We start from the raw sequence: 17,974 nt of genomic DNA, 5'->3' as shown, positions 1-17,974 counted from the left end.
CCAGCACCCTAGACGCTTCTCTATGTCTCTTTCCCTGATCACAATTCCCTCCTTCTTTAGGTCAACCACTACCTTAACTTTTTTTGATAATCATTGCCTCCCTGTTCTAACTTAACCACCTGTACATATATCATCAAACATCATGTTTAATTTTGCCTCTTTTGGAATTCCCACCAAACAGAATCATACTACATGTATTCATTTTTTAAAAATATGGAACACTTCATGAATTTGCATGTCAACCTTGCATAGAGGCCATGCTAATCTTCTGTGTGTCATTCTAGTTTTAGTATATGTGCTGCCAAAGTGAGCACTACATGGATTCATTTTTGTTTCATGTAGCTCAACATTATTTAAGAAATTCATCCCTGTTGTTGCATGTTGTTCTAGTTGTGGTATACATCACTGTATAGCATTTCATTGTATGAACTTACTACAATTTATCCATCCACTTCAACTTTCTTAACACTTGATGGTCTCTAGCTTTTAGTTTCTTTTAATGTAAAATTTTTAAATTACTAACTCAATCTTCTTAATACCTACAGAATTATAAGGATTTCCAAACTTTTTTGAGTCAGTTAAAGGAACTATGGTAGAAGTGTCTAGCTATCTATCCAAATCCCTCCTTTCTGGGCACAAGGCTTCCAGCTAAACTAAATTATCCAGTCTCCTTTCCAATTAGGTAGAGCCACAGAATTGTACTCTTATTAAGAGAACATCAATGGCAGTGGTTTGTGCTGTTTCTAGGCTGAGCCTGGAGACATTTGGTGTGTGTCCTCACACTCTGTGTCCCATTTGCATTGGACAGAATCCAGGATGATGACTGATCATGAAGACGATGATGCTCCACAGAACACATGCCACTGTGTGAAAACTGCTGGAATGCAAGGATCAGAATTTTCGTGTGATCTGTTTCAGAACAGTCAGCTGACATCTCTTACGTGAAAGAGGTTATAAATATATTTTTAAATTTAGCAAGTAACTTATACAACAGTGACATGTAACAAGCACTGTTCCAAGTTTTAAGTTTTACATGTACTCTTAATCCCCTTACTAACCCTCAGTGGTAGTTACTATTATTGCCTCAGTTTTAAAGATCTGAAAACTGAGACTCAGAGAAAGCCAGAGTTGCATAGTTAGTAAACAGCTGAACTGGGATTCAAATCCAGAAAACTGGGCTCCCCGATCTATGCACTTATCCACTATGATGTACTACATTTTAGCAATGTCTATATTCTCTAAGTTGTCATATTTGAGGTTACTTTGTTAACAGCAGCTTAGTGTGACCTTAAAAATATAGAAATTTGAACTTGGAAGTAGGGTTCTATAAAGTGACCTTAAATATGTGGTTAGACTAGAGTTGACTAAACAAATATCATTGGCTATAAAACTGGAGACCCCTGAAATGTCCTCACCAAAAATATATTATTAAACCATTTCCTGAAGTAACTTAAAAGATTGGCCATTTACCCAGACAGCAACCAAATGTTGACATGTATTGCTTGTTCCTTGATGATTTTTGTAGAGGGTGGTAAAGAAAATTATGTGCTCACGTAGGAACTAGCAGGCATAAAGCAGAAGACTAAGAGAAGGTGTACAAATTTGGTTCTGTGCCCCAACAGCAGAAGGCAAGATTGCTACAGCTCTTGGTCTTCCCCGAATTCCAATCAGTTAGGAAAGCCCAGGGATCCAGCACCATGGAAGACTATATTCATGGGGTTGCCTCTTCTTACCCATCATTCCGATGGCCTAAAAGGAGACAGTACTTAAATGAGGGAGAGAGAAATGTATAGATGTAGAAACCAGGAAATAAAGTTGGCTTAAAAACTGCTCCAAAAAGAAATCTGAGTGTTGCTGTTGGCACAGGGCACTGGCTGGAAACAAAAGCCACAGAAGCCTATCGAATTTCTAAGATACTCACCTTTCAGAAGCAACGAAAAGCCTGTCCTGAAAGTGTCCTCAGACTCTCAAACCTACGCCTGTAGGAGACTACTAAAATCATGTAGTCTTTCCAAAGACCACTGTACAGATGTGGCCTTAAGCATAATGCACTAGGAAGAATTCCCAAAGGGCAAAGTTTGGAACCACAGAGGACATGGGAAATTACATCACTGCCAAGCCCAGAAGCTTCTCAATCCCTCTCTAGAGGAATAATGAAGCAGTGACTGCATAACATATCCCATTCCACCTTTCTTTTCCTAGGCGTGTTTATTATAGTTGTTCTGCTTGTACATGACCATTGTAATTGAATGTGTTGGTGCAGGGTGTTGGGTTTGGTCAATAATTTTATTTTTCAGACTGCCACATGTAACCACATCTAACCGAATGCAGAAGTCAAGCATCACCCAAAGATCTGTGCTTTGAGCTGCGTGCAAAAATGGGATGGAACTTTGGGTTATATTCCTTGGTGAGGAATCCAAAGTGTAAGAGAAGAATGCAGATGGGTTTTTGGTGGCCAAAGGGTGGACTGTGACACAGACTACAAATTGTTTACTGAAATTTATTATTTCTTTTTCCTTGCACATGTTTCTGTAGTCATATTACATCACTTATTTTTCCTTGCAGTTAGTTAGGTGTGGCCTTGTGGTTAGTTTTTACTATTGGTAAGGGAATGGAAGTAATGACTCCCATTTCTGGTCCTGGGCCTTAAGACATTGGTTATTTCTCCTTGAGACCCTCTGTCCTCTTTCTCCTTCCAGTCTGATGACACATAGACATGGTAGTGACCTAGCTTCTGTCATGCAGATGTGCAATAGTGCAGCAACATGATGAAACCACTTGCTGCTCAAGATCTACTCTCTATGCAACTTCCCATCGCTCTGTGTCCTGGAGGCTCTATGGGCTTCATTAATAGTCCGTTGTCTTCTGGCTTTTAGTGTGGAGGGAGTTAAGATATTTATCCTCTCTGCTCTCTCTCTGCTGAGGTGTCACAGGTTGGCTGCCTCCTTCTACCAATGAACACACCATCTATTGGGAGAGGCTCCACTTTATCTCTCTTTTGATTCTAGTAACTGTTTCCACATCTTGTTCCTTCATATCTTGGGTTTGAAAGACACCCTGGCCTTCTCTGCACCCCATCTCTCTCATGCATTGCCAGCACTAGAGTTTTGTACTGTGTTTTGTTAGTTTCCCTTAAACTTCTGACCATAGTGTAAAGAGTCCCTTTAAAGAACTTCCCTCAATAGCCCTGTTTGAGGGTGCCTTCTCTTCCCTGCAAGATCCTGACCAGTGATGTCTCTGAATGGCCCCCTAAAGGCAAGCTGTCCCATCAGATACTTTCCTGAGAACTAGAAAGTGAAAGAGTAATGATCATTCAATTTTATAGTTTAGGATTACCCTAATAGAGTGCTATATTTTTTCTAGGTGGTTGTTCTTTTAATAAAGTTTCAAATTTATTGGCATAAAGTGGTTCATCACTTCCTCTTTTTATCTCTCTTAGCATCTATACATCTTATTTTTGATTTCTGACATTGCATCATTGAGCCATTCTTTATCTTGATTAAGTCTCACCAGATGTGTATTAGCTTCTATTAATCTTTTAAAAGAATGAACTTTTGGCCTTTGTTGAATCTGTATGTTATAGTAGTTTTCTGTTCCATTAGCTGATTAAATACCATAACACATAACTCCAGAACTTAGCATCTAAGATAATCAGAAACTTCTATGACGATGCACAGTTTTTGTGAGCAGGGTAGAAATGGCAATGTGTTTATTTTACGTAGTGTGGGTAAAATTTCAATATTTCCAGAATCTCTTGCTTGGCTTTAGTGTATCTCCATATCAGTAAGTGTTTCCAAGGGGAAGAGAGAAGTAGTCCATCTCCATAATAATAGGTAATTAATTACTTGGGTGAGTGAGGGCATATCTGGACCAGAGAGGTTGGGTGGGGTCCCTCCTTCTGCAGCTGGGTTGGGAGAGACACGGGAGAGCAGAAGTGGACTGCTTGTAAGAAATAAACAGGTTTCTCCCACCTTATTTCTCCCTTTGACTGATTTCAATTTCAAAGGTATTTTGCCCAGGGATTCCTCCCCACCCCAGAGTTACAAAAGGGAGACAGTGAATCATCAAAAGGCAGCATTTATTGTTGTGGGTATTTCCCACAAAAAAATATTGTTGCAATATTTCCAGAATCTCCTGTCTGACCTTAGTTCATCTCCCTATCAATAATTATTTCCAAGGGGTGGAGAGAAGTAGTTCATCTCCATATCAATAGGTAATTACAATTGGGAGCACTGGCATATCTGGAAGGGTGAGGTTGAGTGGGGCCTCTTCTTCTGCAGCATTATTTGTAAGAAATAAGCATGTTTCTCACACTTTATTTCTCCCTTTGACTGATTTTGGTTTCAAAGGTACTTTATACCAGGATTTTCCTCCCAGAGTTAAAATTGTGAGGGATGTGGCTCAAAATAATCCCATAAAGATAGGGAGTGCTACAGGAAGGGGAACCCTAAAGCCTTGTGACTTTCCTAGGCCTACCCATCCTTCAAATATCTCTGGTGGTTTGATGATGCAGTCTTTCATAATTTGGCCTGGGGAGAAGGCAGGGCAGGCGGGTCCTCAGGAACCCACCAATGAGACAGGGACCGTGGGATTAGGCAGAGTAGGGTGAGGGCCTCCGGAGAAAAAGCAGAGCAAGATAATTACAGTCAGAACAATGTAGCAATGTGCAAAGAAGTCCCTATTGAAACTCTGTGATAAGCATTACGCAAAGTCAGTCACTAGTCACTAATTTTCTAGGGTAAAGATACCAGACTGGGAATATAGACATCTTCAGTGAGATCAGTTAAAACTCAAAAGGCCAGGAGCAACTTAGCCTGGAATGTTTGAGTGTTCTGCAGATAAAGAAAAGTGTGTCAGCATAACCTGTGACTTCACTGTAAAATTTACCTTAGCCTGCTAAAAGGCCCAGCTTATTTTAACCATACCTATGTACTATATTTCTTTCTCTGATCCTAACCAAGTAATCTGCAACCTAGGAAAAAGATAAATTTAGTAAGCAAGCCCAACTATAAACAGCCCAAGAAGTTAAGAAGTAAGATTCTTAACTTACTTCAGCAAACAGGCAAAAACCCAGCCCACCTTGGGGGCAGGGTAGGCAGTCTTAATTGACATGCTCCCAGAGGGAAACTGCTGTCTTGAGAAAGAATCTAGAGCTGAAAATCTCCTCTGTTACTCATCAAGAATGAGCATTCTGGGACCACTCAAGAAGTCTGCACCCCTAACCCTTTACCCTCATTTCTGAAAATCCTCAACTGCGCATAAAACCCCTAGACAATGAGCCAACTACGGACTCTCTTGTCCCCTCCTGGCGTGAGCTGGGAGCTCTTTATCTCTAAATAAAAGCCTGTACCTTGCTCTCCTACCTTGAGTGTTTGTGAAGCTCATTCTTCGGCTTCGTGAACAAGAACCCCGGCATCACCGGCATCTAAATCCCTTAGCTTTCCCGTCTCTGGCTCTCCAAGTTCACCCCACTAGTCTGGTAAACCTTATCCAACCTAATGGGTGTAATGCTTAGGGACAGAAAGAAAGAAACACTATTATATATTTTTTAACTGATTGTATACATGCTCTTAGTTATTATTTTTTCCTGTGTTATCCTGATGATTAGGCTTTTGATATTTAAATTCTGAGAACTGACAATAACATTCTGCTTTGTCATTCCTCCCCTGAAGCAATGGAAACTACAACTTTACTGTATAAATGAGAAAGACTCACAAGGGCCAGATAGTACAACTTTACTCTGCTACAAAACTTTTCCCCAAAACTTGATCTAACTGAGCAAAATTCTTTAGAAAATTAAGAGGCCTCACCAATTCCGCATTACCAGAGAAGGAAAAAAAAAAAACCCATAACTTTACAATAAAAGTCACAAAAGGCTAAGGGGGTGGGGTGCTTGAGTATACTGCTTCTCGTTAATGATTTGCTAAAGGGTGTCCTGGTTTTTGATCAAGAAAGGGACACTTTAATTCATTCTCATGAAACAAAGGTTGAAGTGGTCCTTAAGACAGGACTTCAAGCCAGAACTGTGTTATTTACTTCTGACTCCTTAGGGTCATGTCTATGGGACAATGCTTAACAACTATTTATTGAATTAAGCAAAAAAAGCAAGTTTAAAGCAGTTGGAGGTTAAGAACCCTGAGGTTCCATCTTATGGTTCAGGGCCAAGCTTTACCATACTTCAGAGATAGATATCGCCATAAATAAAGAAACACCTATTTCAGAGAAACAGATCAGCCCTACCATGCCCTAGAGTAGCTAATGAGGCCTTTCTCTGTAAGATTTTCCAGAACCTAGTTTCCTTCATGTCTGTACTGAGGAGAATGCAAATTTCAGGGGGCTTTGAGCAGTCTCATGGTACCAATTCTTGCTTTTATCTGTGGGCTGGGCATTTGACTGGCAGTTTGTGCCTTGCACTATTAGAGGACAAGGAGAATGGTAAATATTTGAACATTAGCTTTTCTCCTGGTCTGGACTGCAGGAGGTAATTTTGCCACAGTTACCAAGGTTGGTGTTTGTCATGTACTTACAGTTTCACTTATCACATAATTAGGGGTTCATTTTTACCAAACATGTAGACTTATTGGGATACCTGTAGTCAGAGCACACAGTACAGAGCTTTGTGAAATACAGTGCCTATGAGAAGTTGCCTGTGGTATGCAGAAGCCACAGAGCTGCCCTGCAGCACAAAACCATTATTGGCATACTCAGTGCTTATCCTGGGCTTCTCAGACAAAACATCCTGGATGCGAAGTACCTGTGGAGAGATTATCTGTTAGTATACTATATATCGGTGATGGTTTCCTTCCCAAATCCTCCAAGGCTAATATTCTTCTTAGTAATCAATAAGGTAAAATCCATATATCTTCAATCATTTTTTTTCCTTCTGGTTTTAATGATATCTATGTAGTCAAGTGCACTATTTATCCTGCATTGGTCAAATTCCTTAACAGGTGGTTTGCACAGTTTTGATATCTCAGGCATTTCCTCCAGGAGAAGGTGAGAACTGGTGGATGCTCTTATCTAATTCTTGAGTGAGCCATGTTCCTCTGTGGGTAGGGTCTTGCCTGTGACTGGGCTGATGGCATGGAGACAGTGGTGGGGGGGGGGGTAACAGGATGAAATGATGCAGGGCCACTCAGTTAGGGAGCCAACCCAACATTGTGTAATCAGTAGGGTGTTAATTGTCACAGCTGGAGCCCCCTCACATCTACAAAGTGGCTGGGAAGCTTAAAGAGTGGGATTCAATCTGACATCACTGGCTAGTACTGCTATTGATCCCCAGGATTAACACATTTTCATTTGTTAATCAGTAAATACACAAGTGCTCAGGTTTCCCAATAACCTTGCTGAAGTTCATTCAAACAAGACACGATAAGAATTAAAGAAAACCTATTAAAAATTCATGAGTCACGAGTCAATATTGATGTCTCTTAGAGTTCAGCTGAGTTTTTTTTGTTTTCTTTTTTAATCTTAATGAAGATTGTACAACTTCATCTCAGGTTTATTATACGGAAATATTCAAGCTTAGAACTACGTAGAAAACATTAACTGCAACCAAAAGTAAAAGATATCAGTAATTGTAAAGAAGTCTTATCTAAAGTAAACAAATGATTAAACTTGAAAATAGAGACATGAAAAATATTTTAAACAATTTTCAAATCATCTTATGGGCTGTATTTTCATTCTCTTGAAGGGATGTTCTCGGGCATTTGTAGAAAACTTCTATGTATCACTGTTGGGGGTACATATATGAGGCAAGGCTAGCTGGTTAGCTTACGGTAACAATTCTAGGTTCAGGCTGGAATTTTGTTTCTTTTTATAGTTTTTTTTTTTTTTTTAAGAAACTGTGACCAATATGCTAAAAAGAGAAACAAATATATACATATTTTTTAACTGTAAAATACCAATATTGGAAGCAGAAATAACTTTATGTTCACTGGGCCAATTGCCAGGGTAGGATTTGAACCTTAATTTCCCAATTTCCCAAGCTTAGACTCAAATGTTCTATTTTTCTTCAAACCTTACATTCTCATGAGGCCTATCCTGATCTCTGTATTAAGAGGTCCATCCCCCTATTCACAGCAATCCTAATCTCCTTTACTATACTTTTTACCCCATAGAACTTACCACCTTCAAACTTAGTATGTAATTACTTATTTCTTATGCTTATTGTTCATTGCCTGTGTCCCCTCCCTAAGAGCAGGAATCTTTGTATGTTTTGTTTTCTCATATATCCTAAGCATTAGAACAAAGTCTGGCACATTATAAGTGCTCAAAAAATTTTGTGAATGAAGTTCTCAGAGAATATGTGCCAAGAATTTATATCATATTTAAATTAACTAGAGATACTTTTATACACACAATGCTATAGGAAATGCAATGCTTTATGCTATTGTTTTCAATACCACATAAAATTCAGTGGCTGGTTCTTTGAGAAAATAAACAAAAGAGATAAATCCCTAGCCAGACTTATCAAGAAGAAAAGAGAGTGTATGCACATAAACAGAATCAGAAATGAGAAAGGAACATAACTATGGAATACAAAAAATTTTTAGAGAATACTATGAAAAATTTTATGCTAACACATTGGATAACCTAGAAGAAATGGTCAACTTTCTAGAAAAATACAGCCTTCCAAGACTGACCCACGAAGAAATGAAAATTTGAACAGACCAATTACCAGCAATGAAATTGAACTGGTAATCAAAAAACTACCTAAGAACAAAATCCCTGTCCCAGATGGCCTCACCACTGAATTTTATCAAACATTTAGAGAAGACTCAATACCATCCTCATTAAAGTTTTCCAAGAAGTAGAAGAGGAGGGAATACTTGCAAACTCATTCTATGAGACCAGCATCACTCTAATACCAAAACCAGACAAAGACACGACAAAAAAAAAATTACAGACCAACAACCCTGATGAACATAAATGCAAAAATACCCAACAAAATATTAGCAAACCAAATTCAGAAATACATGCAAAAGATCATCCATCATGATCAAGGGGGATTTATTACACAGATGCAGGGATGGTACAATATTTGAAAATCCATCAACAACATATACCACATAAACAAAAAGAAGAACAAAAATCACATGATCATCTCCATAGATGCTGAAAAAGCATTTGACAAAATTCAACATCCATTCATGATAAAAACTCAACAAATGAGTATAGAAGGCAAGTACCACAACTTAATAAAGGCCATATATGACAAACCACAACCAACATTATACTTAACAGCGAGAAGCTGAAAGCTTTTCCTTTAAGATTGGGAACAAGACAAGGATGCCCACTCTCCTCACTTTTATTCAACATAGTTCTGGAGGTCCTCACCATGGTGATCAGACAACACAAAAAAATAAAAGGCATCCAGACTGATAAGGAAGAAGTTAAACTGTCACTGTTTGCAGATGACATGATATTGTACATAAAAAATCCTGAAGAATCTGCTCCAAAACTACTAGAACTAATAACTGAATTCAGCAAAGTTGCAGGATACCAAATCAATACACAGAAATCTGTTGCATTCCTACATACTAATGATGAACTATCAGAAAGAGAAATCAGGAAAACAACTGCATTTATGATTTCATCAGAAAGAATAAAATACCTAGGAATAAACCTAACCAAGGATGTGAAAGACCTATATCTTGAAAACTACAAGACACTCATGAAAGAAATTAAAGAAGACACCAATAAATTGAAATACATCTCATGCTCATGGATAGAGAGATTTAATATTAGCACAATGGCCATCCTGCCTATAGCAATCTACAAATTCAATGCAATCCCTATCAAAATGCCAAGAGCATTCTTCAATGAACTATAACAAATTGTCCTAAAATTCATATGGAACCTCAAAAGACCCTGAATAGCCAAACAATCCTGAGAAGGAAGAACAAAGCTGGAGGTATTATATTCCCAATGTCAAGCTCTACTACAAAGCCACAGTAATCAAAATAATTTGGTACTGGCACAAGAACAGATCCATAAATCAGTGAAACATAATTGAGAGCCCAGATATAAACCCACACATATATAGCCAATTAATATACAATAAAGGAGCCATGGATATACAATGGGGAAATGACAATCTCATCAACAACTGGTGTTGGCAAAACTGGACAGCTACATATAAGAGAATGAAACTGGATTATTGTCTAACTCCATATACAAAAGTAAACTTGAAATGGATCAAAGACCTGAATGTAAGTCATGAAACCATAAAACTCATGGGAAGAATAATCTCTTGAATTTAAACATAAGGAAATTTTTCCTGTACACATCTCCTCAGGCAAGGGAAACAAAGGTAAAAATGAACAAATAGGGCTACATTAACTTAAAAAGCTTCTGTACAGCAAAGGATACCATCATCAGAACAAAAGGGCATCCTATAGTATGGGAGAATATATTTGTAAACCACTTATCTGATAAGGGGTTAACATCCAAAATATATAAAGAGCTCACATGCCTCAAAACTCAAAAAACAAATAACCTAATTAAAAAATGGGTGGAGGATCTGAACAGACACTTCTCCCAAGAAGAAATTCAGATGGCCAACAGGCACATGAAAAGATGCTCCACAATGCTAATAATCAGGGAAATGCAAATTAAAACCATGATGAGATATCATCTCATACCAGTTAGGATGGCCAATATCCAGAAGACAATGAACAGCAAATGTTGGTGAGGATGTGGAGAAAGGGGAACCCTCCTACACTGCTTGTGGGAATGTAAATTAGTTCAACCATTGTGGAAAACAATATGTGGGTTCCTCAAAAAACTAAAAATAACAACACCATTTGACTCAGGAATTCCACTCCTAGGAATTTACCGAAGAAAACAAGATTCCTGACTGAAAAAGACATATGCACCTCTAAGTTTATTGCAACACTGTTTACAATAGCCAAGATATAGAAGCAACCTAAGTGTCCATCAATAGATGAATGGATAAAAAAGAGATAATACATATACCCAATGGTATATTATTCAGCCATAAAGAAAACACATCCTACCATTTGCAACAGTGTGGTAGGAGCTAGAGGTGGTTATGCTCAGTGAAATAAGCCAGGCAGAGAAAGACAAGTACCCAATGATTTCCCTCATTTGTGGAGTATAACAACAAAGCAAAACTGAAAGAACAAAACAGCAGTAGACTCACAGACTCCAAGCTAGCAGTTACCCGAGTGAAGGCATTGGGGAGGGTGGGTTGGGAGGTAGGGAAAAGGGGATTAAGGGGCATTATAATTAGCACACACAATATAGGTAGGTGACAGGGAATGTAGTACAGCATGGAGAAGACAAGTAAGGGTTCTATAGCATCTTACTACACTGATGGACAGTTATTTCAATGTAGTGTGGACAGGATTTGATAATATGGGTGAATGTTGAAACCTCAATGTTGCTCAGGTGAAACCTTCACAAGATTGTATATCAATGATACTTTAATTTTTAAAATTTCAATTGCATAAGTTATTGTTTTAGCAGAGATTTTAAATAAGACAAATACAATCCTTAAGATGAGACTTTCCTAAACACTATTATATATATTAGAACCTGCTGGCAAAAACTAATTTTGATTTGAGACTACAGTCATTTAAACCCTTTCATCTGAACTTCATGTCAGACAGTATGAAAGAAAATGGTTCGATATATGATTCTTCCTTTGTCTAACTTCAGGGCCTGCTCAGAGCCTACATTCTGATTGCATCTATGATATGGCAATCTCAGCCAATGTGAAAAATCAGGCTAATATTTTCCCATTATTCCCAATAGCAAGTATAGCCCTTGTCAGGACGTGCTATGTCTCGCACTGATGTTAAATTGGCACTAAAAGAATTAATGGGCTATGTATCCTTATCCTGTCAAATCTCTACTCTTTCCATATGTAGAATTTGTCAGTTCTGGAAAATCTCATATGACCTGCTAAATTCTACCAAGTCACCTCAGGAGTTTGTTCTTGCAGCTTCGTCTGTGAGCCCAGAAAAGTACAGGAACTTACTTCCGACCCTGGAGGATCCTCAGGGTTATAGATCAGCAGCTTCACGGCATTGGGATGGCATCCTGCCAAAATATCTCCAGTGTCGGGATCAACACTTAGGTTGTCTGGTAAGGTGCCCAACTGGATTACCTTTCAACAAAGAGGAAGCAGTGAAAACATTGTTGTGACTTTCTTCCCTACCTTCCCCCCTCCCATCAGCCTCTTCTGGATCCTGAAATCAGTATTTCTAAGGGGCTTGCTGCTCAGTTTTATAAGAACAAGCACAATCTCGCTAACATTCTCCTAAAATAGTCATGTTTCCCTCATTCAAGAAGCACATTTTGTATGTCAAGTGTGGGAGCTAATGTCAGAGGCCATGTTGTGTGGGAAAGCCAGGGTTCTCTTACCTTCAGTTGAGTTAAATCCCAGTTATCGTGTATCTTCATTATATGAATGTTCTTAGCCAGTACATCAGCTACATAGATATACCTTTGAAGCAAATAGCGTGTGTATTTAAGCAAGTAGTAATGAGATACGACATTAACTTATATTTTGGAGAAGAGGGATAAAAATTCACAGTAGTTCAATGTGACACTGCAATGCCTTTCTAAGTCACAGTAGAAGATAATGGAGTAATATTTTTAATATTCTTGAAGTGCTTTAAAAAAGCTTTGAAAATGAGATGTGGCTATAAAGTAATGAAATTGGTGTTTCTAGATGACAGTCTTGTTACTTAGGAATCATGATTTACTCTTTAAATTGAATGGAGGTAAGTGGATTCTTATAAAGCTGAAAGTGTCTATACTTCTAAAACTAGTGCTTGAAAAGGAATGTCAGATGACCATGAAGCTCCACAACTGCTTTTAAAAAGAGAAGACCACTTAGAGTTGTTTTCACAGGATCATCTCCATTTATTATTCAAATTTACATATCAACATACATCATACTTTTTTTTAAATACCTTCAATTTTTCAACACTTTAAAAGAGTGTTTCTCATAAAATTTCAACTGCACAAAATAGTGTGTTCTCTGAAAAGTCTGCCATAACATATCAATAACTCTGAAACTTATATAATCACAGTATGTAAACTAAGTTGGGCCTCCTTCTAAAATAAGCACTTCTGGTTAAATCAACTTAGTAGAAGTAGTTAAGATCTTCTAGCCTCATAAGGGATAGAAGTATTATGCATTTATTATCATTTTTAGTGTATTAGGTAGATTTCATAAAAATTTAGAAGCGAGACAGATATCCTTGAGTCTAAACCCCTTATTTTATTGTGGCAAGCCTGAAGCACAAGGGGGCAAATGGTTTGCTTGAGATCACACATTTAGTGTGAACCCTGGCCATGCCTGCTTCCTCTACACATACCCTGACTACTTAAGACTAAGGAAGTAACCACATCTTAAGGAAAGGAGTCCCCTAAATTGTGAAAACAAAGGATTGAAAAATCGTGAAAGCACTTACTTTTTGTCTTGTGAGACTGTGATCCCATTGGCTGAACTAAATCCTTCAGCCACCACTTTGACCTCTCCTGGACTGTAGAAAAGCACGTAGGTCCAGCGAAGATCCATCACCACCTCTAAGAATCCCAAGAAGAAGTTGGTAAAATAGTGGTCTCTGGTGGCATAGAACTGCTCTGGTCCTAGCACCACAATGTCATTCACACTAAATTGAAAAAGAATAAAAGAGAGAGATGGGGAATAAAAACCCAAAGAGTATTTAAATATCCTGATTGTGGTCAAAATCGCTAAATTTCAAGGACCACTTTGTTCATCAGTTTGAAAAAGTACACATGAACTAGTATGGATTAAAGAATTCCACAGAAAGGATATGATTTTTCATTGCCCTGATGGCTTCTCTTTTAGCCATTTGTTATTTTCTCACTCTTCTCTTCCACAGAAGTCAGCAAACCCGAAGAAATATACAAATAAACCTCAACTCCAAATCTGTTGACTTGTGAATGTTAATAATGGTTATCTGTGGTGGCCATATGCAGTTCATCTATAGTTTGGGTTCCCTTCCTTCTAGAATTAGGCTTCTCCATGCCCTTGATGTTATGTTCAGCTGTGTAACTTGTCTTGGCCAATGACATGAAAAGACGTGTGTGACTTCCAGATGGAAGACTCTAAGAACCAGTGGGTGATCGTTATGCTTTCCTCACCCTTCCACAGTGACCAGCAACTTTTCTGATTATAAGGAGCATAGTTCTCCCAGGGCCCTACATGAGAACAATATAAAACTGAGCCCCTGAATCATCTACAATGGCTATATAGCATGAATGAGAAAAAAAAATTTTGAGGAGTTGAGCCACTAAAATGTTAGCATTTTTCTTTGTTGTTTTTGTATCACAACCAGTCTATGCTGACCTTTATATTTACTCTGAGTAGGTGGTATTATGAATGCTGTTCTTTCTTACTTGTTATTTTACACCATTAAAAATTTTAAACGAAGCCAGTGTTACTCTTGTAACAGTAAAAACCAATGAAGTCACTTCTATTTGGAAAAGAAAAACAGTGCCAATAACCTGAAAAGAAAATGTAGAAAAAGATTAAACATTCTTAGATTAAATTTAGGAAAGAAAAATTTGGGTGAATCAGGAAAATCTTTGAGGTTTTGATGTACAATCACCCTCCCAGGGTCACTAGACTACTCATCCTTTGGATCTTGGCTTAAGCAATTCTTTCTCCCAACAGCATTGCCTGACACCGTAGGTTAAGTTGAATTTCCTCACTGTTAATTTCCACAGCACTTTGTTCTACCCATTGAAATGTCTGGTTAATGTGTGCATCAGGGCACCTCTCAAGGTCCTCCTTAGATCCTCAAAGCCTCACCTGCTCTGTTCCCGCTCGCAGTACTTCAAGCAGCTCTGCAGGCGTTCTGACACTGGGGCCCACAGTGCCGCCTGACAGCGCCCCACCCTGGGACTGCTATGGGCTTCCCTGTTGACATCAAAGGACTGGGTATGGCCAGACTTGACTTGCACTTGCACAACCAGGAGTGGGCAGGAGTTAACATCCCTTGAGGCAAACCTCTGACTAATGGGAGATAGGGCTGGTGGAGAAACTCTTCTCCTTTTCTTATCTTGACCAGATTTTTTGAAATGAGGTTTATGCTGTTTATTGGAGAATGATCCCAAGATTCAAGCTGTCAGCTGCACTTAGCCCTGGATGGTTTGACAAAGCGTTTGCTGTAGACTCTCCCGTGTGAGAGCTCTAGGGCTGCCGTAACAAGGTACCATGAACTGGGTGGCTTAAGACAACAGAAGTGTATTGACTGACAGTTCTTGAGTCTAGAAGTCTCACATCAATGTGTTGACAAAGCCTTGCTTCCTCTGAAGCGTCTATGGGAGGATTCTTCCTTGCCACTTCCAGTTTCTGGGAGTCCCAGGCACCCCTTGGTTTGTAGATAATGATTTCAATCTCACTCTCCATCTCCCCATGTGTCTGTCTGTCTTCTTTTAAGGACATCTGTCATGTTGGATTAAGGGCCCACTGTGCTCCAGTGTTACCTCATTTAACTAATTACATCTATAATGATCCCATTTCCAAATAAGATCATGTTCTGAGGTGTCAGCGTTAAATTTTCCACGTATCTTTTCGAAAGGACACAGATATATATATTTCCCTGCCTCAGGCTGGTCTCTTCTATGTCCAGGATGGTAGAACAACTGTGCATAGAGTTTTCTCTCTGGCTGTGCTGTCTGAGGAGCTCTCCCCACGGGGTGGGATGTTACTGCGTTTGATCCGCACAGGACCTGTGGGGTAAGCGAGGCCAGCGAGAGAATCCCCATTGTGCTGAGGAAGTGGAATCACAGGCTAAGCGATTTGCCCCTATCTCTCCTTCCCTCTGTGGCCGTCCCAGTGCCCACTGTGCCTAGGAACTCAGCACAGTAAGTCATGGTAAGAGGTCAAGAAATTCAACTTCTTTTACTTCTTCTGCCCTCTGCTTTTTGCCTCCAGTCTCAAGGGAGAAATTCATGCATGATGTTGGGAATAGGAGCCCAGGAGAGAAAATGAGCTTCCTGTTCTTTTCCTATTCTTTTATCCCATGGGAAGATTAACCTCTACTGTTTGAGAACCGGTCATTCAGTGTTGAGTACATTTTATAAAAGACAAATTCTTCACTGTTTGTTACACCTTGAAAGAGGCAACCTCCACTAAAAATCTTACTATTTTTCTCCACATGGTAAGAAAGGCATTCATCACTGCGCGAGACCAGCTTTGGATGCAGTTGGATCTAGGCTTACACTCTGACTGGTTCTGCCACCTACAGATTATGTAATTTTGGTAAGTGTCTAAACCCCAAACTTCTCTAAGTCTCAGTTTACACATGGCTATTACTAAAGGCTGGAGTGAGAATTAAATGAGATGAATTTTGGCATAGTGCCTAGCACAGTCTAAGTTTTAACAAAAGTGGATTCTACTTCAAAGCTTTGCTGGAACAAAGCAATGTCCCATCTGGAGGCAGGTGGTAACAGCCAGTGAGGGTGGTTCTCAGAATACAACCCACTAGGACATTTCAAAAAGGGTGTAGGTATTTCACGTAAAGAGAACCTGATAGTGGGTATTGCAATGTTGTGGTATGGGGGGTGGAATTAGAGCAGGAAATCTGACTGAGCACCTTTGTAGGATTAAAATGCTTTCCAAAGGTTGGAGAATATAAACATATTCAGTACTGAATATGGCAGTTTCTAGTGAGGTGCTGGGTAGTGTCACTATACGAACCTTTATTCGGCTTTAGAAAAAGTGTTACAAAAGTTTAAGAAAGCCTGCTGAACAAAGAAAACAAAAGCACACAGCAGAGGTGAAAAATAAGGAGAAGTACAAAATACCTTAATTCCATACCTCTTGAGAAGTTCATGTTTTATGGTTTTCAGATGTACCAGTGAGTGCTGTTGTTCCTCAAATTTAAATATCTCCACAGTGGACTTCATGTGGGGATGATTCACAACGTAAAGATACACATTATGGTCTGAAGGGGGAAAAAGGCATAATTTCCAAGAAGTTTACCTCTATTGCAACTCTTTATAGACTTGGTGTAAAATTTAGTCTATTCTTCTCATACATCTTGCACAGGATCCCACTGTCCACCTGATAGGTAAGTCAATAAATGCCAGAATCCCCAATTTCTTGAGAAAATCAAGGCTCAGGAGGTGAATGAAACATCAGGGACTTCACCACCACTAAGTCCCAGAAGCAATCCCAGATGTTTCTGCCATAGCCTCTTCAGCCTCACCTGCCTACCTTCTCTAATAGGAAACTCCAGAACTACAATGTGCACAAACATCGAGGCAATTTCCCAGAATGGTCCTTCAACAAGAGAAGTGGGTGAAAGCAAGCAAAGCTTTGCTGATATGTCTTTTCTGTGAGAACTGCCTACATTGCAACACACATTTGAGAAATGTCAGGGCTATGTAAACATCTTAAAATGAGCAATATTTCCCAGCTAGAGAATCAACTTTCACAGCTAGTTAACTCCCTGAGGTTGCAATACCACCACTTAGTGAATCCAGCAGACACAGAACGTAAATAGGAATTCAAGAAAAAAGACTAGCCGATTCTAGGAAATATCATTGCCAAGAACTGTTCACCTGCTTTCATATTGGAATGTGAACTGCTGTGAACAGGATCGAGGTTGGTAATCTGGCTTCTCAGAGCACTGTTTTTGATTTGTCAGGATCTCTACATCGGATGAGCTCTGGAGTTTGAAAGAGCCCAGGCCCCCCTGTAGGACTTGCTCTGCATTCATCTCCTTTCCTCCTCTTAATGGGGTCTTCTTGCAATCATGCTGCGGGAAAACATGAGCTGAGATACAGGCACCTTTATGCAAATTGAGGAAAGTTTCTCTCACAGATGAATTTTTCTTTTGTTTTGACCTCCAGGGCCTGGGGCTTGGCAAGCTGTAACCTAGCTGGATCTTAGCCCCCATTACCACTAGGCCCTTCAGCCAGACACTCTGCCAAATGCAGGTGAACAAAACATGTGCTG

General features: G+C 39.2%; 1 protein-coding gene and 1 non-coding gene across 3 annotated transcripts in view; both read right to left on the bottom strand.

The window, feature by feature from the left end:
- Positions 1–207: 207 nt before the first annotated feature.
- LOC118972671 (U6 spliceosomal RNA) lies at positions 208–314 on the bottom strand. Its single transcript, XR_005061744.1, has one exon. It is a non-coding gene; the product is annotated as a U6 spliceosomal RNA (small nuclear RNA).
- A 3,747-nt stretch (positions 315–4,061) lies between these two features.
- The window catches only part of PON3 (paraoxonase 3), a 29,577-nt gene continuing 15,664 nt past the window's right edge, over positions 4,062–17,974 (bottom strand). For both annotated transcript variants that reach the window (XM_073238808.1, XM_017674820.3), the window contains exons 5-9: positions 16,832–16,958; positions 13,452–13,652; positions 12,394–12,475; positions 12,008–12,136; positions 4,062–6,754 (exon numbers count right to left, since the gene is read on the bottom strand). In XM_073238808.1, coding sequence (XP_073094909.1) covers positions 6,596–6,754; positions 12,008–12,136; positions 12,394–12,475; positions 13,452–13,652; positions 16,832–16,958 — 698 coding nt within the window. In that variant the 3' untranslated portion in view covers positions 4,062–6,595. The remainder of the gene's footprint in view (positions 6,755–12,007; positions 12,137–12,393; positions 12,476–13,451; positions 13,653–16,831; positions 16,959–17,974) is intronic.

The sequence above is a fragment of the Manis javanica genome, chromosome 6 (genome assembly GCF_040802235.1).
Source record: "Manis javanica isolate MJ-LG chromosome 6, MJ_LKY, whole genome shotgun sequence".
Taxonomy (NCBI): Eukaryota; Metazoa; Chordata; class Mammalia; order Pholidota; family Manidae; genus Manis; species Manis javanica.
The sequence above is the reverse complement of the archived record's forward strand: the minus strand, read 5'-3'. Positions and strand labels throughout refer to the sequence as shown.